At 51.5% G+C, this 25,295-nt stretch overlaps 3 protein-coding genes across 5 annotated transcripts; all 3 read right to left on the bottom strand.

Moving 5' to 3' along the window:
• Positions 1 to 3,925: 3,925 nt before the first annotated feature.
• Positions 3,926 to 7,021, bottom strand: PYCR1 (pyrroline-5-carboxylate reductase 1). Of its 3 annotated transcripts, none has more exons than XM_039716089.1 (7): positions 6,863 to 7,020; positions 6,697 to 6,767; positions 6,422 to 6,601; positions 5,611 to 5,832; positions 5,062 to 5,154; positions 4,532 to 4,695; positions 3,926 to 4,433 (listed from the first exon to the last, which is right to left on the bottom strand). In XM_039716089.1, the coding sequence occupies exons 1-7, from the start codon at positions 6,927 to 6,929 to the stop codon at positions 4,283 to 4,285; spliced, it is 948 nt and encodes a 315-aa protein (XP_039572023.1). In that variant the 5' UTR covers positions 6,930 to 7,020; the 3' UTR covers positions 3,926 to 4,282. The 3 variants fall into 3 exon arrangements, with proteins under 3 accessions (XP_039572023.1, XP_039572022.1, XP_039572024.1); XM_039716088.1 differs by having other exon boundaries at positions 3,929 to 4,433; positions 5,062 to 5,206; positions 5,615 to 5,832; XM_039716090.1 differs by lacking the exon at positions 3,926 to 4,433 and having other exon boundaries at positions 4,552 to 4,926; positions 6,863 to 7,021.
• Positions 7,022 to 9,000: 1,979 nt separating this feature from the next.
• Positions 9,001 to 11,686, bottom strand: MYADML2 (myeloid associated differentiation marker like 2). The gene has a single exon (XM_039716091.1). It carries the CDS (start codon positions 11,184 to 11,186, stop codon positions 10,278 to 10,280), a length of 909 nt encoding a protein of 302 aa, XP_039572025.1. The 5' UTR covers positions 11,187 to 11,686; the 3' UTR covers positions 9,001 to 10,277.
• Positions 11,687 to 14,053: 2,367 nt separating this feature from the next.
• Positions 14,054 to 20,473, bottom strand: NOTUM (notum, palmitoleoyl-protein carboxylesterase). The gene is made up of 11 exons (XM_039716083.1): positions 20,227 to 20,473; positions 20,051 to 20,103; positions 19,804 to 19,899; positions 19,217 to 19,277; positions 18,291 to 18,349; positions 17,173 to 17,275; positions 16,316 to 16,507; positions 15,883 to 15,983; positions 15,642 to 15,789; positions 15,344 to 15,391; positions 14,054 to 15,234 (listed from the first exon to the last, which is right to left on the bottom strand). The coding sequence occupies exons 1-11, from the start codon at positions 20,361 to 20,363 to the stop codon at positions 14,928 to 14,930; spliced, it is 1,305 nt and encodes a 434-aa protein (XP_039572017.1). The 5' UTR covers positions 20,364 to 20,473; the 3' UTR covers positions 14,054 to 14,927.
• Positions 20,474 to 25,295: the final 4,822 nt, after the last annotated feature.

Genomic DNA, 25,295 nt, shown 5'->3' on the forward strand with positions numbered 1-25,295 from the left:
GCAGCATACAAGCAACTGCTGCACAAAATCAATTCTTCCCTCCTTCCCAGAGTGCTGTTTATTCCTTCTGTTCCTACCTGGTAAACAACATGTCTGCTGGGAAAAGGGGAGAGGAAAGGGAATAGCTGGAGAGACCAACATGCCTGCCCCTGCAGCACTTCTGTGCCCCTCCTCTTGCAAGTGGAAGGAGTCAAGGGCAGGTATGGTCAGTGAGACCACAGGAATTTGCTTGCCCTGTGGCATTAAGGAATTTACAGCTGCCTGGCAAGCACACAGGCTGTCTTCATTACAGCAGAGCCAAAATGAAACAAACAGGGCACATGCATGCTGCTTCAGGCAGGGCCTTGGGAAGAGTGCTCCTCAGCAGGCTGGGGAACGGCTGGCACTGGCAGAGCTGGACACAGCAGAGGCAGCTACTCATTCCTGCCTCTGCACACTCTAACACAATACCCTTTCAGGCAGGAGCCTTTCACAACAGCCAGCAGAGCTGCAACAGGATTGTCCCCAAAAACCGGGTGATCCCACCTCTCCAAGGTGCTGCAACATGTAAGGCAGTCAGCAGAATGAAAGAGCAACCCCAAGAGTTTGCAGGGTCCTGTTTTAACCTGGGCTCACCAAAAGGACACCCAGAGAACGGGTGACATAGCAGAGACCAAACTTCGCCTTACTCCCCAGACTGCTGATGGTTCAGCTTTTGATAGCTTCCTGAAGAAAGATCACACTGAAAAGTGCCAAACACTATGGCTGCAATGAAGAAACTGCAGCCTCGACACATTTCCCCAGAGCTCAAAAGGCCTAAACTCAGCACAAGCACAGCCAATTCTCCCCTCAGCTCAGCGGCAGCACACGGGGAACTGACAGCACCACGCACGATCCAACACGGACCCCTCTCCACGCTCCTGGTGCAGAACCTGCCACCAGCCCCGTGTAAACACGGTGACATCGCCTGCTCCAGGGGCAGAGCGAGGGCTGTGCTCCCCCATGGGCTCCGGCAGGCACAGGACCGTGGTCTGTCAGCAGGGACAGGGCACACTGCACAGAAACACTCTCTCCCAGCATGGATTTCATATTCTGCTTATTTGCTTGCTGGCAAATTGGCTCACACAGTCTCATCCAATGACTCCCCAAATTACGTGTGTAGCCAAGACAGTGCCTTCTGTGTTCCCCACCCTGGGGGTCCCCTGGTGAGGTCACCCAACCCTGAGCACTTCCACAGCGATTTTTTCCTCAAGGAATCTGCCCACCCAGCTGCTTTTAGCTCTGCTCACACTGCTAAAGCTAAGGGCCAGCTCTGAGAGGCTCCCTCCCACCCCTGGCAGTGCCCTCCTCCGATCACACAGCTCACATATCCCGGACGGCCGGAGACGTGCCGTGCCGTGCACAGCACGGAGCCCCCGGAGCCGCTCAGACACCGCAGCCCCGCGGGAGCCCGCTCCACTCGGGGACACCGCAGCGCCCAGCACGGAGCAGCCCCGGCGGAGCAGCACCGCCACCGGCACGGCTGCAGCTACTGAGGAGCCGGAGCATCAGGTACCGACTGCGGGCAGCGGGGCTGTCCTGCCCGCCTCTGCTCTGGGACCCGGGCGAGCCGCCCCGCTGGCTCCTCACGCTCCCGGCCCTCCCGTCCTCGGGAGAAGAACGACAGACCACGGCGAACACCGCGGCGGGGCGGCCGCCCGGCGGGAGGGGGGAGCCGAGGCCCCGCCGGGGCCAGCTCGCAGCCGTACCGGCGGAGCGGCGGGGCTGAGGGGTCAGGCTCGGCCTGAGGGCAGCCGGTCTGCAACATGATCGGGGCATTCGGCAGCCGCGGGAGGGAGGGGCCGGCTGCGCCCGCGATGCCTGCGGGCGGGGCCGGGCGGCGGGCGCGGCGGGCAGGGGGCCGGGCCGGGCGGGGCGGGGAGGCCGCGCTGGGAGGGACCGGGACTCACAAGCGCCGCCGCCGCCGCCGCCGCTCACGGACACGTCACGTGATATTTGGGTCACGTGGCTCCATTCATGAAGCGCCCGGCGAAACCGCCCCGGGCCTTAAGGGGGCCGCGCTCCGGGGAGCGGGGCAGCGCCCGGCCCGGCCCGGCCCGCTCCGCTCCGCGCGTCCCGGGGCCAGCGCTGCCGCTCCACCCAAGTACTGGGCCGGCCGCGGATCAGCTCCCGCCATCTCTGGAGCAGCCGCCAGCCTCCTGCCGGTGTGCCCGTTGCACATCGCGCGTTCCAGAGCGCGCAGTCCCTCCGCCCGCGGCGGCGGGGCCCTTGGCTCCGGCGGCTCCGCGCGGGCTCCGGCCGCGGTCCCTCGGAGCCGCCAGCCCTGCCCGCGGCGGCGGGGCCGGGGCCGCTGCTCTGCTCTGGCCCGCGGCTTTCCCGCGTCCCGCCGGGCTCGCTCCGGGTGCGCTCCAGCCCTTCCGCCGGACCGCAGGCGCACGGCGCTCACCGGCGCCTGCTGTTTGCTGCCGCGCCACAGGCACAGCAGGGAGGACGGGATGAGCGTGCCGAGGGGCTCGGGGCAAGCGGACGGTGCAGCGGTCGGACAGGAGGGGTTAGGGGGAATTCGTGCCCGCGGGAGCAGCGGGGGCTCGGCGGGCCCGGATCCTGCAGCAGCCCCGCTGCTCTCTGCTCCGAGCACACGGGATGTGACCGCAGGCCGTGCAGGGCTCTTGTAGCCCCTGACGGGCTGTGTTTCCATCTGCTGTGGTGGCCGGCTCACTTACAGGTCTGTAACCACCTAGAAAGTTCATCTACAGCTCTGTCTCTGGAAGTACTCAGGGGCCTCCCCCGTCTCCCTGCAGAGGCGCTCAAGCTCAGGCATTCATTCTGCATCCCACTTTTTCAGCCAACTGGAAACTCTTTCCACAACACTTCCTCGCATTTTGCATCAGGCAGCATTTCATCCATCTGACTTCCAGCTGTCTGCACAGGTATTACAGATCCTGGGAGGAACACGACACCCAAGGACTCCTGACCTAGTGGTCACTACCAGCAGCAAAGGATACCCCCAGTCAAAACAGTTGGGATTAGCCACAGCTCTCATCAGAGATGCAGTTTTTATGTAAAGAGGGAAGAGGCGTGACCATCTGTCACACCTATAGGGTCATACCTTGTTGGCAGCCAAAAGCCTAATACTAAAAACACTTTACCATCACCAGCACCTCAGAGACAGCAGGAAATGTAAAAACTCACTACGCCTCCACCTGCCAAACCACACAAGCAAGGCCGGCAGTAAAGGAGGGGGAGTGAGGTCACGGTCCCCCAAACCAGACTGAGCAGAGAGGAGGGGAGCACGGTCTGATGTTCACACCACATGTCTCTTTGTGGGGTGGGAGACTGGGCAGAGGCACTTGGTCCATTCCAAGAGGCGATTCTGGGCCCAGCCCCTGGTGCACCATGCAGCACAGTGTTTGTGTGGCAGCATCTGCTCCAGCTAGTAACAGCAGTGACAGGACATAAGCTCTGACAGCACGTGCAAGATGGGGCCAGAGAGGATGAAACCTCTGAAACATCTTTGTAAAATTCTATTATAAAAAACTTCTGCATGGGACACCCAAACACTGTTTGAGTACTCAAAGTACCCAAGGCTTCTGGACAAATGATTTCCTTGACAAAGCTCTGATGAAAGTATTACCCCTGCCCAAGAAAACACCAGTGCCAGGGACAGCTCACCAGCCCCACTACAGGTTAAAAACCCTCTGCTACAGCTGCTGCAAGCCACAAGCCTGGTACAGGGGACACCAACATGCTGAGTGAGCATTTTTCCTTGGACAAAAGAGAAATAACACAGAGAACACTAACAGTTGTGGCTTAGGAATGGCATTCCCTGTATTATCATTCCCACTGAAATATTCAAAACCACATGCTGCTCACTCAGTGCCCTCTTGTCCCTCTCCCTCTGTGGTGGGCTGGAGAGGAGAACTGGAGGCACAAAAGGTAGAGATCATGGTTTGCTACAAGAACAATTTACTAGAAGCAGTAATGAGATAAGAAAACCAATAATAACAGCAACACAAGGAGAGTGTAGAAGAGGTGAAGGATTCACACACGATTGCTTACCACGCCTAACATGATGCTACTCCCACTGATCACTTCATGCGCCCAGCCAGAGGGACCCCTTCTCCCCACCCCTCTTCAGCCCCTCTCCCCTGCTGCAAACCCTGCCCTCCCCTCTGCCCATGTGTATGATGTATAAAATAACCAGGGTCCTGGCCACGCCATTCCTGGCTACTGCAAAGATTAACCCTGTCCTGGCTGCAACCAGGACACTGACATTCAGCACTGCCACAGTACAGCAGCCTGGTCAGTTCTTCTTGCTCTTGCTGGTGAACAGACTGACTTTGCTAGCAGATGCCACAGACAGAGAAGGAGACTCCAGCTTCACCTTGTCCAGCAGCGTTTTCTTTATGGCTGCCGGGGAAATCTCCTCTTGGTCTGCCAAATGCTGCAGCTCCCTACCATGGGGTAGTGGGAGAGGAAGACAGAAAAAATAAGATGGGGAGTGGGGGGCGGGGGGCAAGTCTTGCAAGCTCTTTAGTTCCGAGTTACCCACCTTGTCCGGATACAGGAAGCCTCCACAGCATTGATGAGGAGCGAGCGAAAGCCACCACTCTCCAGGAAGTGCAGGGCATGGATCGTGGCTCCCCCGGGCGAGCAGACGTTGTCCTTCAGCTGACCCGGATGCTGCTCAGATTCTAACAGCATTTTGGCAGCACCCTGTAGCAAGGAAAACACCTGCCAGAGCCACTTCACACACTCCTGTTCTCCACTGCACAGAGCAGCACCGGCACTCACAATGGGCACACCTGGGCTCCTGCAGGCTGCCAAAACACTTTTCAGAGCTGATGAAGCCTGCAAAGGAGCAGAGTTTCCCAGGCCCCAGCTCCCACACCACCACCAGCACCAGCAGATTGCTGCGGACACTTCCTACAGCCCCTCACCAGGAACCTGTGTGCATTCAAACCAAACACATTCTTTAAAGCAGGTTCTGCCACAGCACCAAGACCATCTCAAAGCGTGATGTGTGGATTGCTCTGCAAAGAGCAGGCAGACTCAGATGTGTTATGCAGAGGCAACACTGACCAGCAAAGCCTGTGCTCCCAGCCGAACTGCCAGCCTGCGGGGAAGGCCCATCTTCACTCCTCCATCTGCGAGAGCGTCCAGGGCAGTGAACGCCTGAGACCAGACAGGAAAAGGTGACTGAAAGACTGCTCCAGGACTGGTAAGTCTTAGGGAAGAGAGAATCCAGAGCTTCAGGACTGTTCTGTGACTCTCATCACTCACAGACTGGACAAAAGCCTACCCCCTTCCCTTCATGGATGCCGTGCCAGGTGTCACTCCCACTAGTGCCAGCTCAGGAGTGGGGGAATGGGAGAAATTCAGCTTCTGATCATGCAAACTACAGGCCCAAGTTTTGCAACATGGACAACTGCACACTGGCTATGGACTTCAGACTCATCTGACTCTTAAAAAATTTCTCCTGTTGTCCCAAACTGAACACCTGTGATACATGTCCCATTGCAAATGTGGGTGGTGGGGAAAAAAAAATGTCAAGCTGAAGTTGCACAGACCATGGCAGGCAAAGCCAAGTGCTCTCCCTAAGATGGCACTAGCTGAGTAAACAGCACATACATACGCAGGGCCACTGCCACTGAGCCCCGTTACAGCATCGATGAGGTCCTCCTCCACCTCGGTGCAGAAGCCCACGCTGGCCATCAGCTGTTCCAAAAGCTTCCCATCTTCCACATCCGCATGGGTTCCAGTGGCATAGACTGTAGCACCTTCCCGGACTATCACAGGGGTGTTGGTCATGCACCTGATCACTTTTGGTGTGGGGCAGAAGGTAGAGAGTTTCTTAGGGCAGAAAATCATTGAAGATAGAAAGTAAGAAAGAAAGAAAGAAGGGAGAAAAATGAGCTTTAGTGCATATTTTTCATCAATGGGCTGTCCAGGAAAGGACCCCCCCCAGGGGCAAGAACAACACAAGCAGAAGGAAAAGAGAGACCTGTGTATCTCAAATGTCCTGCATTGAGCCACAGCAGCCCTTCCCTGAATGTGAAGCCTTAGTCAGTACCAGCAAAGCAGGAGCTGGGCAAAGCCAGGTTGGAATCAGTATCCCAAAGGCCTCAGTCCCACATCAACCCCCAGATCTCCAAAACAGCTCCTGCAGACACTTGGCATAAAATCTGCAGAAATTCAGGGGAGATGACCCACTGCTGTTAAAACAAACATGACTGGACAGCACTTCATGTGAGAGAAGAGCTGGATAAAACCTCTAACAGCATTTGCCGATGAAGAGAGACAAAGGTGACCAAAAGCAGGTTGGTTGCTGCTGTGTGGCCTTAGTCCTGAGCAGCACGAGCAGCGCAAGTCCGTGGCATGGGCTCCTGGGGGTCAGAGGAGCGGAACCAGCCCGGCCGTGCGCGGCCCGGGCCCGTCTCACCTTCTCGATGGAGCTGATGGTGACGCCGGCCGCGCAGGACACCACGATGTGCCGGGGCTCGATGTCGGGGCCCACCTCCTCCAGGATGAAGGGGATGATGGGCGGCTTCACGGCCAGGAAGAGGACATCGCTGCTCTTCACCGTGTCCTTGTTGCTCACCGTGAAGTTCACTCCCATTTTCTGCACCGGTTCGGGGAGAAACGGGACCGCTCAGCCCCGGGATGGCCCGAGAGGGGAGCGCCGCCAGCCGGTCCCCGCTACCCGGCCGCACTCACCCGCAGCCCGCTGACGGTGGGCAGATCAGTGTCCGGGGAGCTCGCCGTGATCTTGTGCGCAGCCAGGACCCCTGCGAACGACGCCGCGCGTCAGCCCGAGGGACCGCACCCCCCGCCCCGTGCCCACCCGCCCCCATGGAGCCAGGGCGAGCCGCCCCGCGCCCACCTGCCGCGGTGAAGCCGCGGGCCAGGGCGAAGGCGAGCTGCCCCGCGCCGATGAACCCCACGCTCATCTCCGCGCCGCCGCACACGTGGCCGCGCGCGCACGGAGGCGAGGCCGCGCGGCGGGACGGGGGCGCGCAGCCAATCGGCGGGCAGCGGGGCCGGGCCCCGCTGCCCCGAGCCCCGCGGGCCGGGCCTGCATGAAATGTTCCTGTAAAACTCAGGCAGCAGGCAGTGATTTTTTTTCCCTAAATATCATCTTAGCTCACTGTTTTCTGGTTTTATTTTTTTTTTCTTGCTTCTTTATTGACAGAAATAAGCTCACTGTTTTCCCTCTTGATAAATGTTCTTAAATTATGATCTTTCATGGATACTGAACCCTGGCCTTCCAAAAAAGAAGAGAAAAACCCAAACCAAACCCATTAACAATTCTGATTTTAGTCTATCCATGCTGGAATCCTCTGGGTGCTGTCTAGATTGGCTGCAGCCACAAGTCCATAATTAATGAACACACATAAATCCTAACAGCAGTTCACCAAAAGAGGTTGGGAATGGTTGGTGACTGGGGCAGCCTGGTTCATGGGGAGCTCCTTGATCATCATCTGTTAATTAAGGGGGGAGATGCACTCTGGAAATGAAGGGGGTTCGGAGAACTGAATCATGGCAGAGCTGGTTGGTAAATCCTGATGAGTAGATATCAGATGTTCTCTGTTCTGGATTGGGCAATCTCATAGTTTCCAATGGTTGGGGAATGTTTTAACCACTGAAGCATGAGGTTTTGATATTTTTTTTTCATTATATTTTTTTTCTGCTAAAAGAGAGGATTGTTGTCCACACAATCTTTTTTTGCCATTTTGACCATGTTCACATTTTTTGCTCAGTCTTTGGCTGGCAGATGAGAAAGCTAAATCTGAACACACTGTTCTTGGCAATGACTTGTGTTTCCACTCCTCTAGTCAGTGGGATCATGATTTCCACGTTAAATTCTCTTTCCCCTTATTGTGAAGACACTCCATTTTGCCCTCATTCTTTCCCAAGTGCCAGTTTCTCTCTGGCCCTTTGACCCTGGCTGGGTGTAAGTTGCATCAACCCATGGCATTGTCAGATTTTACCATATTTCTGCTCTTGCTCCTACTTGGTGCAAAATCTTCCCAGTGGGAAGCCAGCAGTGCCAGGCTCAGCCCCATGCTGTCAGCCAAGGAGCTTTCCAGCAGCTGCTGCTGCCTGAGGACTGGAAGTGCCATCCCCAGGACGAGCACCCCCTGCCTGGGCTCTTGCCTCTGCTGACCCCCAGAGCCCCCCCAGAGCCCGCAGGATGGGGCTCTCCTCAAGCATGGTTCCTGAGCTCAGTGGGTTGGATTTTATAACAAAAGCCATGGTCCTTCACAGGCACCTGTTTGGTTTTTAGTGATCTGTAATAACAACAACAACCAAAAAAAAACAAAACCAAAAACCCAAAACCAAGCAAACAAAAAAGTAATTTTCAAGTGATACACAGCTTAATTTGTCCATATTGATGGGTTGAACAGGAATACATCACAAGTGCTCAAAGGACCCTTTGTATACAGTGGCTCTTGTAAATTGACTCCTCCAACACAAGTGGATTTCCTTTCCCAAGTTAGCATTTTGTTCTTGTACAACCCATAATTTGTTTGGGTGGCAAGAGATAAAGCTCCTGGTTTATATCTATAGCAGATAGCCTTGGGTCTTGCCCTGCCAGCCTCCTCTTGGACCACATCTTCCAGATTTCCTGCCCTTCACTGGGGCTCACAGAAGAGAAAACCCCCTTAGCAGGCTGTTCCTCTGTGCTGGATCCTGATTCTAGTCCCATTTCCTGGCTGATGCTTCTCACTGCTAAGGGCTGGTCCTTGCTCAGAATTATTCAACATCATCTGTCCCAACAAGTTTTCCCTTTGGTTTTCAAACCCCACACAAAGCACTGATGAAAAGTAACTTTGCTTCCTTATTCCTGAGTCATTCTGCTGCAAAGAATCTCCTCAGAGGTCTTGCTGTGTTGTGTCTGTTCTTTTTCAGGTCTGTGTTCAAGCTTTGTACCCCAGAATAAAGTGAGCTCTGCCTTCATGCAGAAGGGGCCATGTCTGCTGCAATGAGTGTGGAGAGGAGGATGACAGCACACAGATCTCAGGAGATGTAAGCATACATCTGCCATTCAGCTTTATTTTGTTTTGGTTAAAAAATAAATCTTGCTTCTGACAGGCAGCTACTGGAGATTTTAATCAAAGCACTCAAGTCTGCATGTGCTGCACAAGCACTTGGACACTCTGGCTTCTCCCTGCAACAAGTGAACATTCCTATGGGGCCTGAAATCTGAGCTGAGAAGTGTGGAACTTTAAAGTGGGTGTTTTTGTCAGGGATGGGTCTGGGAGATTTGGCTCCTCAGTGATGCAGAGCACTCAGGAATCCTGAGCTGCTCCGGGGTACCATGTACAAGTTCTGTCGTGTCCCATCCTGCCCGCGCCCCTTCCCTGCATGGTTTGGTCTCTGGTGCAGCTCTGTGAGACCATGCCTCCCCTTTCCCATGCCCCCAGAATTTATCTTCAAGCCTCCAGAAAAAAACCCCTTGACCCCAGTGTGAGGAAATGGTGGCCTGTGAATCAAGACAGAGCGCATGCCAAGGTATTTTCTGCTCTGCTCAAGTGAGGATGGCAGTCACATACAGTTACTTTGCAGGCTGGCTCTGCTCTGCAACCTGATTCTCAGCAGTAGAACCCGAATTTATAAATTTTCATTTCTGTAGTGACTCAGTGTTTGCTAAATAGGAGTGTTAAATTAAATAAGCTCCTCCAAGGTGTGCGCTTGAGGATATTCCTTTTCTGTGCTAGACAGCAAAAGAGAGGAAGGGAAAACATGGGCAACCTTCAAAATACTGTTATGGCTATGATGCTCTTCTCAGAAACACTCAGACTGGAACTGCCCACACTTGCAGGCATTCCACGTCTTCCAACACAGTCCAAACTAACCCAGACTCCAAGGGATTGATTTTCATCTCCTGATCTGGTGTTCCTTCATGCAGCTTTTAACTTTTCCACTTCCTGAGTAGTCACTTGGTTACTCTTAAGCACTGGTTAACAGTTTCAAAATCCTTGATGTCTTTCCTAATGTTTGGCTCAGTAACCTGGTAGCCTGCAGCCCCAGTGCTGTGGCTACAAGCCCTCCTGCTGCCTGCAGATGCAGGTGGAGCTGTGCCATTCCTTCGCGCTGGCACCGGGCAGATGAGGCAGGACCGTGGGGCAGTTGGGCTGTGCTCTGCGTCAGCTGCAGCCCACCTGCTCCAGGTCACTAATTCGTTAGTGCAGGCAGTCCTCACTTGAAGTTTGGCTGATGGTGGTGTGTGCATGCCTGCCCAGCAGCTCTCTGCCCTCGCCCCACCTTTGCACACTGAGAGGCCTACCCACAGTTCAGATGTGTGAGACAAAGCGGATGCGCTGGGAGTACGCCAGGTCCAAGACATAGAGCAGCAGGTTGACATAGGTGAAGATGGCAATCACCAGCTGGCTGTCCCAGGGGCACTTGCCCTTGGCACAGAGGCCAGGGCGTCGTGGGGAGCCGTACTTGCTGTCAAAGCAGAACACTGGCCAGATGACTGCAGCACTCGCATAGAGCAGCACTGCCCCAAAGGTGTAGATGACCACAGAACGCTCAAAAGGGAACCACAGCAAGGCAGTCTTACCTGTGACACTGAAGGCCACCACCACCACTGTCACCACAAAGCAAAAGCTGTAGACAGCCACACACCACTGCGTCGCCACGTATTTGCCATACTGGCTGTCATTCACCAGTGCCCCAAAGATGATGCAGGCCACAAAGGCCTGAACGATTTTCAAGAGCCCAGAGATGGTGGCCATGTAGCTGGTGACCTGTCCTGGTTTTGCCCTGGTTAAGAACACCTCGGCGGCGTAGGTGACAAACAGGAGGCCGGCGAAGACGCTGGCTGCGATGCGGAAATCCCTCACCTCGCAGCCGATGGGGTAGCAGCCCACCTGCACGAAGTAGAGAGGGTAGATCACTGCAGCCGTGACGGACATGAGCGTGGCCAGCATAGCAAAGGCAGCGGTGAAGTTCCCCCAGGAGAGGCTCAGGCAGCTGTGCAGGTGTGTGAACTCGCAGGCGATGATGAACACGGTGATGGCGAAGCAGAAGGTCCAGACAAACATGCAGAAGGTGCCGTAGGCGGCACTGAACCCCCCTTGGTGGGCGACCAGGCTGAAGGTGGTGCACCCAAAGGTCATCTGCAGCAGCCGAGCTATTCCTACCGGGGAAGTCACCGCGGCTGTGTTCAGATACGGCCCCCCCGTGCTCTCCATCATCCTTCCAGTCCACCAGGCAGTGCACTCCAAGCTTCCTCACACGTCCGTTCTGACTCTTTGCCCTGAGTCACACCTGGTCCCGGCTCGGTGGAGTGGCAGCTCAAACCCCGCCGGTCTCTGCCGGCAGCAGCGGGAGCCGCCTCTGACGCTGCATCTCTGGCAGCTCTCTGCACAGACCTGCGGCTGCAGGGAGGTGACTGGCTGGCTCTGCCCACTGCCTGTGAGCTCAGGGTGCTGCCACTCGCTCTCTGCTTCCTCAGGTCTGAAACCTGCCCCTGTGCTGTCCTTTGGCTGTCTCCTTTTCCACAGGATGGTACTTTTCCTCGGAGGCTGACATTTATTCCATTTTAGCTCTGCAGCTGTAGCTTTCTGCTGCACCGTTCACAGGAACCTGGAGTATAAATAGGGGCTTTATTAATAGTTCTGGAATGAGTCCTGCCCCCACTCAGCTGTTGGGAGCGGGTGTTATTTAACACTGAAGCTGCGAGCTCCATCAAAGGCTCTTGATTATCCTTCGCTGTTCTTCTAGAAGCGCTGGGGTCACTGGAATGCTGCTCCACACAGCCCCCCGTGCTGAGGGGAGGCTCTGACTGTGGCACTGGGCTGTGATCCAGCCATGCTGTGGGAACGAGAGCTCTGCCCTGCACACCCAAGAGCCCCTGAGTGGGGGCACAAGCCCAAAGGCAGCCCTATAAAAGAAGGGATTTAGGCCAGAGGCTGAATAAAAGCTGACTCACTTTGCTGCAGTTGATCTGGAGCAGTGATACATTTACCTGCTGTGCTTTGTGTGACAGCTTGTGGCTGTGAAGGTTGACAGTACCCATCCTCAACACTTCCTTAAACTTTTCCCTGTCTCTCTTTTACTTTGTGGAAATCAGTTTTTCTTGTATCTCTGAATGCAGTAACTGAATACAACTGTTTAAAAAATTTGCTTTGATATTCTTAGCATTGTTTTGGAACACCGATTTTAATAAATAGTGTCAAACTCTCCCTCCTGTGAGATCAAAGCTTTCACAGTGAGCCATTCCTGGTATACAGTGCCTCCCAGACTTCATCTGTACTCAGAAGTCTCTTAATTATATCTCTAAAACCCCAAACAAAATTTCTGATGTAATTTCAGAATGAGAATGAGTGAATGTTTTCACCACAACATAGCAGAAACATTCCTCCCTTACCCCCCAGCAGCATTGCTGACTCCTCACCTGCAGTACTTAACAAGTACAGAAGCAGAGAAACTTCACTGCTGGAATGGCTCAGATGAGAACAGTACATATTTTTGGCTGTAATGATAAAATATGCCTACCTTCAGCTTTGCCACCATCTTGTAACCTCAGTATCTCTTTCATTCATCTCAAGTCCCTTCCATTTTCCTTTGAGAGGCCTCTGGTGCTAAAAGTACAAAAGCCTGCATTCATTTGGAGTGGAAGTTGCACAATTAACATCACAATAACCAGGAAATGCAGCAGGAGAGCTGATGAATTTCAGGTGAAGAGGTTTTCATCCCGAAATCCTGCCCTACCTGACTGTCTATGGATCCTTCACCCCTAGCAGTTTTCCAGGCCTCTTGGCAGTGGGTCTCTTCCTGCACTGTGGCACTTTCTGTGCACCCCTTCCCTCTGCCCGGGCTGGCAGAAGGCATGGGGACACTCCAGGGCATGGCTCACCTGAGCACACAGCAGTGACACCGAGCTGCTCCTGCTGCTCCCCCCGGAGAGCCCTCAGCACCAGAGTCGGGGCTGGCAGAGGGCAGAGGTCCCCGAAATCAGAAATCACACTGGTGGAGCAACACACCTCACAGACCACAGCCACTTTTCCCTCAGAAATAAAGAACCTTATCTAGCCAAAAGATCACAGAATACAAACACGTGGCACTGAATTCTTCCAGTCTTACTCTTTTGTCACTGGCTTCTGCACAGCAGAAAACAGATGAAAAACGTAATCGGGACAATTCTACTTTTATACCCAAGTCATGAAAAGATAAAGGATATCGGTAATCTTCAGACTGGTCATAGGCAAACTCCACTGATGTTTTCCTGCTTTTCAGTTTCACTGGGAGCACCAACCATTTTCTCTTTAATTTTTCTTTATCTTCAGTCTGTGTTAATCCCATCATGCACAGCAGGACAGCTGATTGTGGTGACCTGTGTGTGGGTCCTGCCAGACTTTTCCTGAAGTCCAAGAAGAGGAACCAAAGGGCTACAGTTTGGTTAATTTTTTGGGGTTTACTTACCCAAATCAAGAGCTCTCACACGCAGCACCACTGTTCTAACTTGGCAAGGTCTGAAAGCACAGGGAATTTTTCTCAAATCAGCCCCACACTGTCTGTCTGTGGCTGACACGCTGTGTGGCCATGCACAGCAGTGCAGCACACGCAGGTGCACCCGTGCAGGGGGACGTGCAGGGTGCTGTTGGGGCAGCGCTCCCCACGCCCTGCGCCGCAGGGGGAGGCTCTGCTCCAGCCACCCACTGCTCCCCCAGGAACAGCTCCTCTCCACCTCAGCCCTGCACTCCCCATCCCTCCCTCGTTCTCCTCCCACTAGCATCAAAGGGGCTTCTCTCTGCTGTGGTGGGTGTGTTTCCAAATTATTAGAAGAGAAATATGTTGGTGCTTGTCTTGTGTTCTCTGCCCTTTCTGCTCCAAATGCTTCTGATGCTCTGATCAAACATTTCCCTCCCTGGGAGAGAGGCCTCTGCAGCAAAGCCAGATCTCCCTCCGCCTCACAGTGCAATGCCCTGGACTACCTGGGGAATTACAGGCAAGCTGAAAATGCTGTGAAAGTCTGCAAGCATCAGGTGCTGGGTGAAAATCTCTGTACTTAAACCTTATATTACAACCTCTTCATCAGAGAAACAATGACAAGGCACACTGCAAGGGGAACACAGAAATCTAATTAATACAAAATATCAACACCACCCTTAGCCCTCTCCCAGGCACAAGTGACCATCAGGATAACCCATCCAAATGAGCAGCATATACAACTTTACAAAGACATAGGTATGGTTCTCTGGTCAGCCCTTATAAATAGCGTTTTACATATTAAAATAAATATGTCCACGTTGCCAAAGTAGCAAGAGGTTTCTTCGTTATTTTAAAAAAAATATGTTACAATATCCTTTATATTTCTTGCTTAGTTTAAAAAAGTATTTAAAAAGTCATTTTATAAAATAATATGAATAAATTGAGTACAAGAGTGTCCATCCTTAGCACGTGTCCTGGGTCTGTATTCTGTGATTCAGCATGAGATGCTAACCTCCAGGAAGTAATGTAATCATTCCTTCCCTCCTAGTTGGACAGAAGAAATCCAGTGCTTGCTTTTTTCACCACTTGTAACAAGTCTATGATGTGAAATTCGTGGCAAGGGAAAATGTCCCAGATCTGGGGAAGGTTCTCATCGCTGCTATTTATGGCTTTGCTACTCCCTGTATCTGATTGCCTTGTGTAGCACAGGAAGAGGATGTGACCAGCTGAAACTTAGCCCTGGAGTCTGGAGGGAGAGAACAAGTTCCAGCCAAACAGTGTAAGCAAGAAATTGCTGCTTGCCTTTTTTTTTTTTTCTTTTTTTTTCCTTGACACACCATAAGCGTGCAAGAGTGTGGGAGCATGTGAGTGCACAGCTGTGAGTGTGCCATGGGTATGAGCATGCATCTGCCTGCAGGAACATTAGCAAGAAGATTAGAAAGTCTGGGAGAAGGGCTGAGAGTCTCTCTCCTCCTGATCCAATCTCTGCCCCTCTGACCTCTCTAGTTACCACTGCTGAGCATCCCCAGGAGTTTACTCGGCTCCAGGCCCTGCTGCTGTGCCATCTTCTGAACATCAAAACCCATGTGCATGAGGAACTGGATCACATTCATCTCCTGCCCTGTGAACTGGTCCCTGATTGTGGGGCACGAGGGGTTGCAGTGAGGCCATGGACAGCTGTCAATCAGGTGAATTGGGCAGCCTTTCAGAGGAGCCTTCCCATTTTTGTTGCTCTCATGGAGGCTCCGATCCCAACAGTGCAGGGCACGGGGTAATGATGTCCCCTTCACCTGGATGTCAGTCCAGTGACTGAAAAGACAAACCATAGAGATCACATCAGAGGGGTCAGGCTGCCAGGACAGCTGCATTCCCAGGCTGCATCCCTGTCCACCTCTGCAGGATCTGCACAAGCACTTACTTGCGTGTGATGATCTCGTGGGACAAACAGGCAGGAGCAAAGCTCGCACTGAAGGAAAACAGAAACATGGATTATGTCATGAAGGACAAAGTAAGTGCTGCTGAACTGAACCTTCCAGACTATGGAAAGAGTGGAATTTTACACAAAAATGAAAAAGGCAAGATTCTTGATGTAGATGATGTAACAGTTACCAAATTTACAACTCTCCTTTTTCAGCAGAGATCTGAGAACACAAGGAACTAGATAAGAATGTGCCCTAGAAACAAATATGCCAGGTTTTTCTCAATGAAACACTTACGTCACATCCTTCAAGGTGTTTCTCAGCTCTCTACCTAAATTCTGGATGTAGAGCCACTGCCCTTCCTGAACAGGCTGGCCAGTGAGGTGTACATTGTCTACAGTAAGCTGGGCCTCATCGAAGAGCCACTGGACAACAAAGACTGGGCCTAGAAAGACAAAAAATTTGGAAAAGGATTGCTCCAAGTTAAAAATACAGAGGGAACCCTAAATCCATTTGATCTCTCTCCTTTGGTACTTACATCGAAGAGTGGGGTAAATCTTATATCCAAAAAAGCAATTCCATTCCTCTCCCTCTTTAAACTGCAGCTTACAGCGTTCGGGAACAATGCCATTCCAGTATCTAGAAGACAAAGCAGTAACAGAATGGAAGGCACAGGACAATCTTAACAATGTATCCTCTCCATATCCTAGTTCCTGTTCTGACTAGAATTTCAACTGATAGAACAGCTTTCTTGGCAGCACTGTCCCATTACCACGTTTTAGAGCATCTGTAACTGTACACATTCTTTTGCAGTTAGACTTTATTGTCTTTTCCAATAAAATCATTGAAAAAACACTGATGTAGACAACAACTACTCCTTAAGTATCAAAAAGAAGGAACACAGCCAAGGAGGACATCTTTCCCACATTCTAGCCTCTTACAGTAGTGTACTTGAGAGCATCTGAGTGTACCTGATTCCTCTCCTGATGGCCTCTGTGGGAGCACACGTTATGGTATCGATGCAGTCGGTCCTGCGGTACTGTTTGTTATCCAGGAACCATCCCGAGTCTGCCAAGCCTCGAACCTGAATCCCCTGATAACCCATCTCCTCCAGCTGCTCTGCCACTCGATCCACGTTCAGGAGCACCCCTGTCCCTCCAGCACTGCAACAGCAACACCAACACTGCAGTCATGAGGCGCACATGGTGCTACAGACCTCGCTGGTAGACACACCTTCTTCAGCAGTGACATGAACACCTGCACCTGCCCACAGCACAGACACCCAACCGTCCACCACCAACGTGGCAGACACCACATTATTTCCTTGCTTTGCAACACTCAGAAATAAAGCCAGAGTTGAGTAACAGTCTGGTAGTTCAGAAACAAAGTCCAGTTGTTGCTCTCTTTCCTGGGAAATACATGTGCTCTGTGTCATTTCCAAGGGGGTTGGCTGCTCAAAAACTAAAATAATCCGAAGTGAGACAAATTCACTCTTAGCAACTTCTCTAATACGCCCCTGTGTAATACAGAGTGTACCAGAGCTTTCTGCAATACAGGATGATCCAGAGCACCTGTGTGAGGCAAGTTTGGTTTTTATTTCGGTGTCCTGAATCAATTCACAGAAGGCGTGTGTCTTATGATATGGGCCAATAGGAACCAGAATTCTTGGTGCAGACATGAGGAGACTGACTAGAGATACAGGGTTTGCTGTGTTAGTGTTACTGTACTCCCAGAAGAAATGTTTCAGGAGCTGCTGGGCCTCCTCCCTTAACAGCTTTCTACTGTGGAAATCTCCTGTCTTCACAAAGCAAATCTTGTGGACACCTACCTGCTCCCTGCTAGCAGCAACACTTTCGCAGTGCTCAGACCTTTTCCCACCAGCTCCTTTATAACCTCCTGTATGATCAGTGCTCCCATGAAGGCATATTCATCTGGAAGACAGCTCAGTGTCAACAAAATTGCTTCCTGTCCAGGCTCAGACTTCTGTTTCCTCTCTGAAAATCCTTAAGAACTTTCCAAAGGGATTTCCAAAGTCTAAACTCAGGCTCATTTTATCCACCTATATGAAATACACCTAACAAGAGATCTTCCCCCACCTTGTACAAAATGTGCTGCCCTGAAAGAGAACCAAGTGAACTCAATTACACAAGTACCTTCCTATGACCACGCTTAGAAATAAGTAAACTTGGAAAAGGAAAACAAGAAGGAAGGTGCTGGAGAAACAAACACACACCTGGAATCTCAGTTCCAACTTACTGCTCCCCCTTTTTCCCAGTTCATCAAGCCAATTCAGAGAAGCAATGCTTCACAAGATGTTACATGTACAAAGACACCGCTTCCTTAGCACCACCAGCACCTGTGGCTGCTGCTGTGTGACTGACTGCTCCATAGGAACAGCACCGAGGAGCTGGGAGGGAGTGGGAAGGTCCCTTACTGTGACACCGCTCGAATGACAGCGATGGCAATGCAGCCTGTATTGATAGGAACTATGCTGTTTCCCAAAGAAACCCACAGACAGCTCTAGCTTGACACACAATGGCTCCTGCCGAAGGCCAAATATCCTTCTGATAAAAGTCTGACATGAAACTCACAGTTCTGCCTCTCAGGTCAGCCATGCTAAAGTTACACGCAGCAATCCACGGTCCCTCAGCTGCAGCAATTAATTTGCTACGTGCTGGAACCTGGAGATTCATCTAAAAGGAATTTTGGTCTTCTAATCCCTGCATACTGCATCAGTGTAACATCTCTTCAAGCAGTGGCTCTGAACTATGTCAAAACAGCCTGAGCTAAAGAGATCAGGATGTTTTATCTGGAAGTAGCTTGATATTCTTTCCTGCCCTTCAGCAAGAAAAAGCCTGTTTCTCATCCGCGTGGTTTCACAGAAGTCTGGCCACATCCTTTAATGTGTGATGTCTGGGGCAGCAACGGCCCATCAGCAACACTCACTTTTCTCAGACTTGGAAGAGGCACCGCTCCAAACATCACTTGAGCAATACGGGATGAATCTGTAAGAGAGAGCTGTGTGAGTCCTGCTGTGCCTCTGACACGCACAACAGGGTGAGGATGCGGTCACTTAACTGGAAGAAAATTAAATCCTGGGAAGGGGAAAAGGGAAAAGTTTCTGTCCAGTTTGACAACTTACCTTCCTGCACATCAAGTAACAACCGTAATTTTCTTGAATTTTCTCCTGAACACTAATAGTTTTACTGAGTTAAATCAATAAATAACATGTATTTTATCAATCTAATTGAATCACTAAGGCTCAGTGGACAGAACGATGGAGCATGACTTTGCTCTCAGCTATTCTGCCAACACAGTGGATGGGCTGTCACAGGGAAACTCTCTATGCTTCAGTTTTTCACATGAAAAATGAAAATACTCTAGTCAGTGCAGTGTAAATGCTGACTGCAACCACTGGAGGTTTTTGCAGGAATTAACTTCACATGTCTCTGTTTTGCAGAAGCCAAATTAACATCCCTTCTGTATAGGTGCATATACAAACTGGTGTCTCTCATTTCTCTTCTTTGAACTAGGAGAGGAGCTCCACATTCTTCTCAAATTGTCAGATGTGTAACACACTATCAGCCCAGCACTCATGATGGATTCACCACTGCAGCTGTTTGAGAAGGTTCTCTAAGCTATCCCCAGTTTTTCTTCCTTAGATTACCCCACAACTCCAAGGAGATTGAACTTGAGTTTCTCAACCTTGTCAGCCCTAAGTGTTAGAGAGCTGAACAGCTGCAAATGGGAAAACACACAATTTCCTTTTCCAAGTATTAGTCTTAACCTGTCTCTGCAGCACTCTTGCTAGCCTAAAAGGCAGGAGATGCTGTTTAAGTACAAAGCTATTTCCCTCCGTTGTCCCTTCTTACACCATGTTTGCATTCCACCAGTGGGGATTTTCTTCTGGCTGAGAGGACAGGATCCCAGTTCCTGCAGATGGGCACAAAGAAACAAAAAACATACAGATGACAGTCTGTGATTTCAGAGGAATCGTAGGAGCCTCATGCAAGACCTCTGACCACACAGAAAACAAACATCCATGATGAAAAACATTGGCAAGGGAAGTGGAAGGAACATTTCTAAATTTGCCCTTAGGCAGATTTGACATTCAGAATTTGATTCATGCTACAGATGAAGCCCGTCTAGAAGCTCCTTGTAGCACAGAAAAGGCCTGTGATGCCTATTTAAGTACCTCCCCAAAAGACAAATCCTAGCAGGTAAACTCCAATATGCTCAGTTAGATGATCTGTGTGAGTGACGGAGATTTGGATGCCCAGGAGGCTGCAGCACGAGAAGAGAGCGAAGAGAGCAGCACTCATTACCGGTGGTACCTGTGCACCCAAAACCTGCCGGTGCCCGCGTCACCCCGGGGCAGCAACCAGGCCCCTTCCAGGGCGCTGCCCCAGCCCGGTCCCAGTCCCTCGGGGTGCCCCGCGGGGTGGAGGGGGCGACTCACCCACGCGGGTCGCGGGCCACTCCCGGGAGCTCATCAGCCGCCGCATGGTGTCGTAGCGGGTGTCGCAGTTCTCCCTGTTGAAGCAGTACCACCCTCCTGGCGAGGGGACAGGGGTCAGCCGCCCCGAAGGGCCGGGGGCTCGCGGGCGAGGGACGGCGGCCCTCGGGGGCCGGGGCACCGAGGGCAGCCTCGGGTCGCCGCCCCGCTCGTGGCCGCCGTTGCGGAGGTCGGGGGCGCCGGCGCTCACCTTCCAGGAACAGCAGCCACCGCCGACTGCCTTTGGACTCCTTCAGGTAGTAGCTGCGGGGACAGACAAGGGGCGGCGCCTAAGCGGGAGCCGGACCCGGCCAGGACGCTGTGCTGCCGGTCGGGCCGGGGCGCCGGGGCCGCGGGCGGAGGGGCCGGCGCGGCGCGGAGACTCACCCGGCCGGGCTGCCGTCGTTGCAGGTGACCGAGGCGTTGTGCAGGAGGTGCAGGCGCAGGTCGTGCGGCAGCGCCTGGGCCGAGCAGGGGTACAGCGACTGCGCCAGGCTCTTGACCTGCGCCATGAAGCTGTCCATGTTGCCCTCCACGGCGGTGAAGTCCAGCGGGAAACTCTCGGCTGCCGCCGCCGCCGCCGCCTCGCCGCGCTCGCGGACCGGCGGGCCCCGCCGCCGCCAGCCCTTCCTGCCCTCGCGCAGCGCAGCGGGAAGCGGCCAATCGGTCCCGGACATCGGCGTCCGGTCTGCTCGGCTTCCGCGGGTGACCGGGGAGGATGCTGCTGCCGGGAACAGGAGGGGACGTGGAGGGCCCGGACGCGCCGGAGTCACGGCAGGCCGGAGGCTGCGGTTCCGGCTCCCCTGCAGCCCCCGACCGCCGGTGCGGCTGCCCGGGGCTCGGGGTCTGTGCCCCGCTGCTCCCCGCAGCTCCCGAGGTTTACCGCCCGCCGCTCTCCCCCGGGGCCCGGAGGTTTCCAGGAATTGCAAGAAAAAATCCTGGAGAAAAAGCCGTGTTGTCACCAGAGTGCTGGTCCTCTGGGAGAGGGGGAATTCCCTGGAAATGGCCTTGTTGCAGACCTCGGAGTTAAACACCGAGGAAAAACAGAAAGTGCTACGCTTTGAATAATACACTCCTCACCAGCCCTCCAGAAAGGAACAGGAAGATTGTCTTTACTGGGAAATATAATCTATCTGGGATCAGAAAAGGTGAAAATAGCATAATCTTAAAATAGCACGTGGAAGTTTTTTTGTCAAGCTGGCATTAGGGCTGTCCAGCTGCTGCAACTACATTTTTTACCTTACTGTGTTTGGGCTTTCTGAATGTAGGCTCAGCTCTGTTTCCTACACACATAGCATGTGGTTTTGGTTTGCTTGCCATGTTGGTTTTTTTATCTTTCAGTTACTCTTATGTACTCTCAGTTCTTGCTCTGTTCTCACTCAGACTTTTACCCCCAAATGTTTTATTTAAGTGCTAATACTGACAACAGTATATTTAAAGCCAAGAAAAACTACTCAATTGACTGTGCACCTCCTCAAGTGCACAATATCCCCCCCTGACAAGTTTCTGGTCCCAGCACATTTCTGCATCATTGTCTCTTTCTCTACGCTGGCCTAAACCTCCCTTCCTCACTGTCCCTGCCGGGTCCAAGCAAGGGATCACTGAGGTTAGTTATGGCAAGTTAAAACCTCGTCAGTCGACCCAAGTAGAGCTTTATCTGGAAACTGGTCAGTTAGTGCCATCTGAAGCAGTAAGTCCTCAGAGTGCTCCAGAATCCCTGGAAAAGGTGGCATAAACAACTTCAGGACCTCATAGTCCACTAGGTACAGCACGAAACCAAAAGGGGCAAGACTGCTGAGCTGCATCCTCCACAGTAAAGCTGCTGTGCCTCCCGTTGCCAGGCTTGCATTCCCCCTGGTGTCCCTGCTCTTTCTTTCCTCTGGGGCTGAGTTCCTGCACTCTGTAATGCCTTGCTTGGTAACCAGCTGGTGCATTGAGGGGTGACTGATTATGATGCACCAGGGAGGCATCTTATGCCAGAGAGGAATGCATGTTAAAGTTGCAGATCTTTGTCCTGAGAAGTGAAACAAAGAAATTCAAATTTTGTGTGGCTTGGCTTTACTGAGCCCTCTTCAGCTTTCTGACCTCTGGTTCAGGTCACTCAGGGGAGGGTTCGTTCAGAGCACTCCTGCTATCTTTCCAAAGCTCAGGAAAGTGTTGCATTACTTTTCATGGCTGAGCAAGGGGCTATGAGGAAGAATGTAAGTCTGTTGGTCTGGTGTAACAGCCTTTCTGATTTCTAAACATTTAAATCTGGTACCGTTCAACTCCTTGACATACTGAACTTGAGTGGCCATCAAAGTGACACAGATTTTAGGAAATTTCATAATACTTCAGCACGAGAGGTTTGCTGAATTTTAATCTTTTGATAAGAGCCTCCCTGCATTGAATAGATTGGCCTCCATACAAAAAGAAGCTCAGAGAAAGCTGAAAGAATTGTGAGTCCTGCTCCAGGCACGGGAGAGTTGGCATTTCTATTGGTAGGAGTGAAGCACATAGAAGGCAAGCAGGAGACTTTTAATGATTGAGAATAATGTTATGGGAGGTATTGTTTTATTTCAATTTCTTGAAATTGAAATGTCCTGCATAATGTGTTCCACTATGTCCTGAGATGTGTCTCTATATGTTCAGTGTGTTGGACTATGCTGTACCAAGGTTTATGAGACAGTTCTGAATTCCCTCATACCCTGCCAGGACTAAGGCAGCCCCAGCACTAGCCCTTCAGATGTTTCCCAAGGAAACCCAGGAACCCAGAGGGTTACACCTGGGTGCTGTGTAAGGGCTCATGGCACAGGTATGGTTCCCCTTCATAGCCACCTCTCATTGTTGATTTGAGCAATGCTGCAGCCCTGGCTCAGACCAGGCTCCCTGGCCCATTGCTTGGCTCTTGTGTTGCATGTAAATTACCCCATACAGCACTACTCACCCACAGAATCCTGCTTTTGCACAGTCATGCTACTGCTGCCTCCTCACCTCGAGGCCAGGGGCTGTAAAGAACTTCAGGAGAGCACCAGAGCCCTCTTGAAACCTGTGATGTGCTGGGTGGTGCTCTGGTAGGTACCATCTCTTGAAACACTCCAGAATTATCGTTACAGTGATAAGCAGCTTGTTCTGCATCATGTTTTGGAGCTTGTTACTACGTATTTCTACATGTTTACAGCTAACTTCCTATTCATTTTGAGAGAAGAAATAAAAAATAAAAGCAGGTGAGGTTTTGCTACTTTATGAAGAAGCAAATGTGTGTTACTCCCTGTATGCCTGTGACAATGTAGATGCAGACAGTACCAGGGCTATGTATTGAATGCAAAGCATCAGCTGCCTGAAAAGTGGGATTAGGGAAAGTCATTCTGCAGTGTGTTCACTCTAATTACCAAAAAAATGCAATTTAAGACAAATTTTTGGAGGCTGTTTGGCTGGGGCTCACCTGGTAGATTTGCAGGCATCCTCCAGCCTGACAGTGGCAGAAATCAGATATAAGGATGTTTTCAGCCATTCCCAAATGAGGTCCTCTTTCTTCATGGCACTTTAATGGACTTCAGGTTGTAATCATCCCGTGGTTTCTCTCCTGATGCTTCTAATTTCAGATAAATATTTGAGATTAGAAGTGGCACTGGGTATGAAACGTGACCCTTCCCTTCCATGGAACTTTATGATTATTACATACTATTAATAACCAGAATCACCTCTAATCCCACGACTTGGAAATGTTCAGCTCAAATTACATTGGTGTATTTTTAACAGGAGCAATGTTTCTTTAAGGGATGTGTCACTTCCAGATGCAGAAAAGGTGCAAAAGATGAAGCAGCTGCCTGCTTCAGACATCAGAGGAGCTACACCCATCCAGAAACGAGATCAGTGTTTTGGGCCATGAAACCCAAAGGGCATCTTTCAGACTGGAAGGGCTGCTCTGCCTGAGCAGGGAGATAAGTCACTGCAGTTAACAAAATCATCTTCATTGCTTCTTTGCCTCCAGCAAAAGTATTAACTAATGGAAGAATGGGATATCTTCATTATGTGTGAGATAGTTGCAGAGCTTTGTGTCTCTCCCTATTTTAAAGATTAAGAAGTATTTTAATATCAGATATTTGTTGCACCCTTTTTTAGACAAGTGTCTAAAAAGTCAACTTTGAGAAAATCTTTCCCTTAAGTCCTCACACCTCCTCATGTATATTTACAGCACAAGGCAATTGAGAAGGTAGAAAACTATATATCTTGAACACTGTAGCTCTATAAATGTAATGGCAATGATACTGCCCAATGGAATTAACGAAATGTAGAGACTATTAAAGCATTGTTTTAAACATTTTACACCTGGACGTCCTTTATTACTATTTCTACATCTCACTTAACAATTATGGTATTGGGTGGACTTGGGAATCCACATGCATAAGCTACGGGAAATCTCTCCATCTTTAAAATTCCCATTTTTCTCCCTTCTCTGACACTGCTGATATGGTTAACACAACCAAGTGTTATCTTTCATGAAAGTGATCCTTTCCTTGAAAGGATCTTTTTCTTTTACAAGCCAAGCAAACCAGACATTTTTGTGGGTGCTGGGGTAGAGGTGGAGACTTAACATATAGGATAAATATAGAAGAAGTAGAGAAACGAGAAAGTATTTGGCATGTGGTTACAACTGAGGCTAAATAAATTCCAGTGGTTACTCAAACTAAAAGTTTTGGGTTTTTTTTTTTGGTTTTTTTTTTTGGTTTTTTTTTTTTGTTTTGTTTTTTTGTGAGTTGTTTTGTTTTCTTTTTATGATAGCAAACCAAACACACTGTCATCGAATCTGAGAGTGCCTTTGATGCAGAGGCCATGCCGAGACTGAAGGGGAAACCCATAAATGAAATAAAGTCTCTGGGAAATTGTGTGTTGTGAAATGTATGATAATTTTGGTTCCTTGGCTGCAGCCATCTCTCCTGACCATCTGAGTTAGCAGCACTGGCCACGAGGTTCCAAATGAACTTTTTTCTCTTTTTTTGCCGGAAGAAATGTCTCTCAGGGGCAGCAGGATGCTGTGTTTTGTGTGACCAGCGGCGCCCCGATCGTGACACTGCCCGGACACTCCGGTGGCACTGGGAGGCGGCACGATGGTCCCCATTCCCCGGACATGCGGCGCTCGCCAGGGATGTTATTTGGCCCCGGAGAACCTTCCCTGTACGCGCAGAGATTTCGGTGCCACTGTTCGGGAGCGAGATCTGAGCCCTCTAGCCCAGGGCATTTCTGCCTGGCGATGCCCGGCCGGCCGGCCCTCGGGTAGGGGTCCCCGCCTGTGCTGCCGGGCAGGCTCCCGGTAAAACGGGAAAATGTTTTATTTCCCTGGAGGAGGATCCAGACACTGGAAACCCAAGGGACAACACAGGCGCCGACAGCCGCAGCGGGACGCGTGCCTGGCTCCTCGCCCGCTCCCCGCGGAGCGGCGAGACAGCGGCGGCTCCGGAGCCGGAGCCGCCCCC

The sequence above is a fragment of the Passer montanus genome, unplaced genomic scaffold (genome assembly GCF_014805655.1).
Source record: "Passer montanus isolate IOZ18808 unplaced genomic scaffold, ASM1480565v1 scaffold35, whole genome shotgun sequence".
In the NCBI taxonomy this organism is placed as follows: Eukaryota; Metazoa; Chordata; class Aves; order Passeriformes; family Passeridae; genus Passer; species Passer montanus.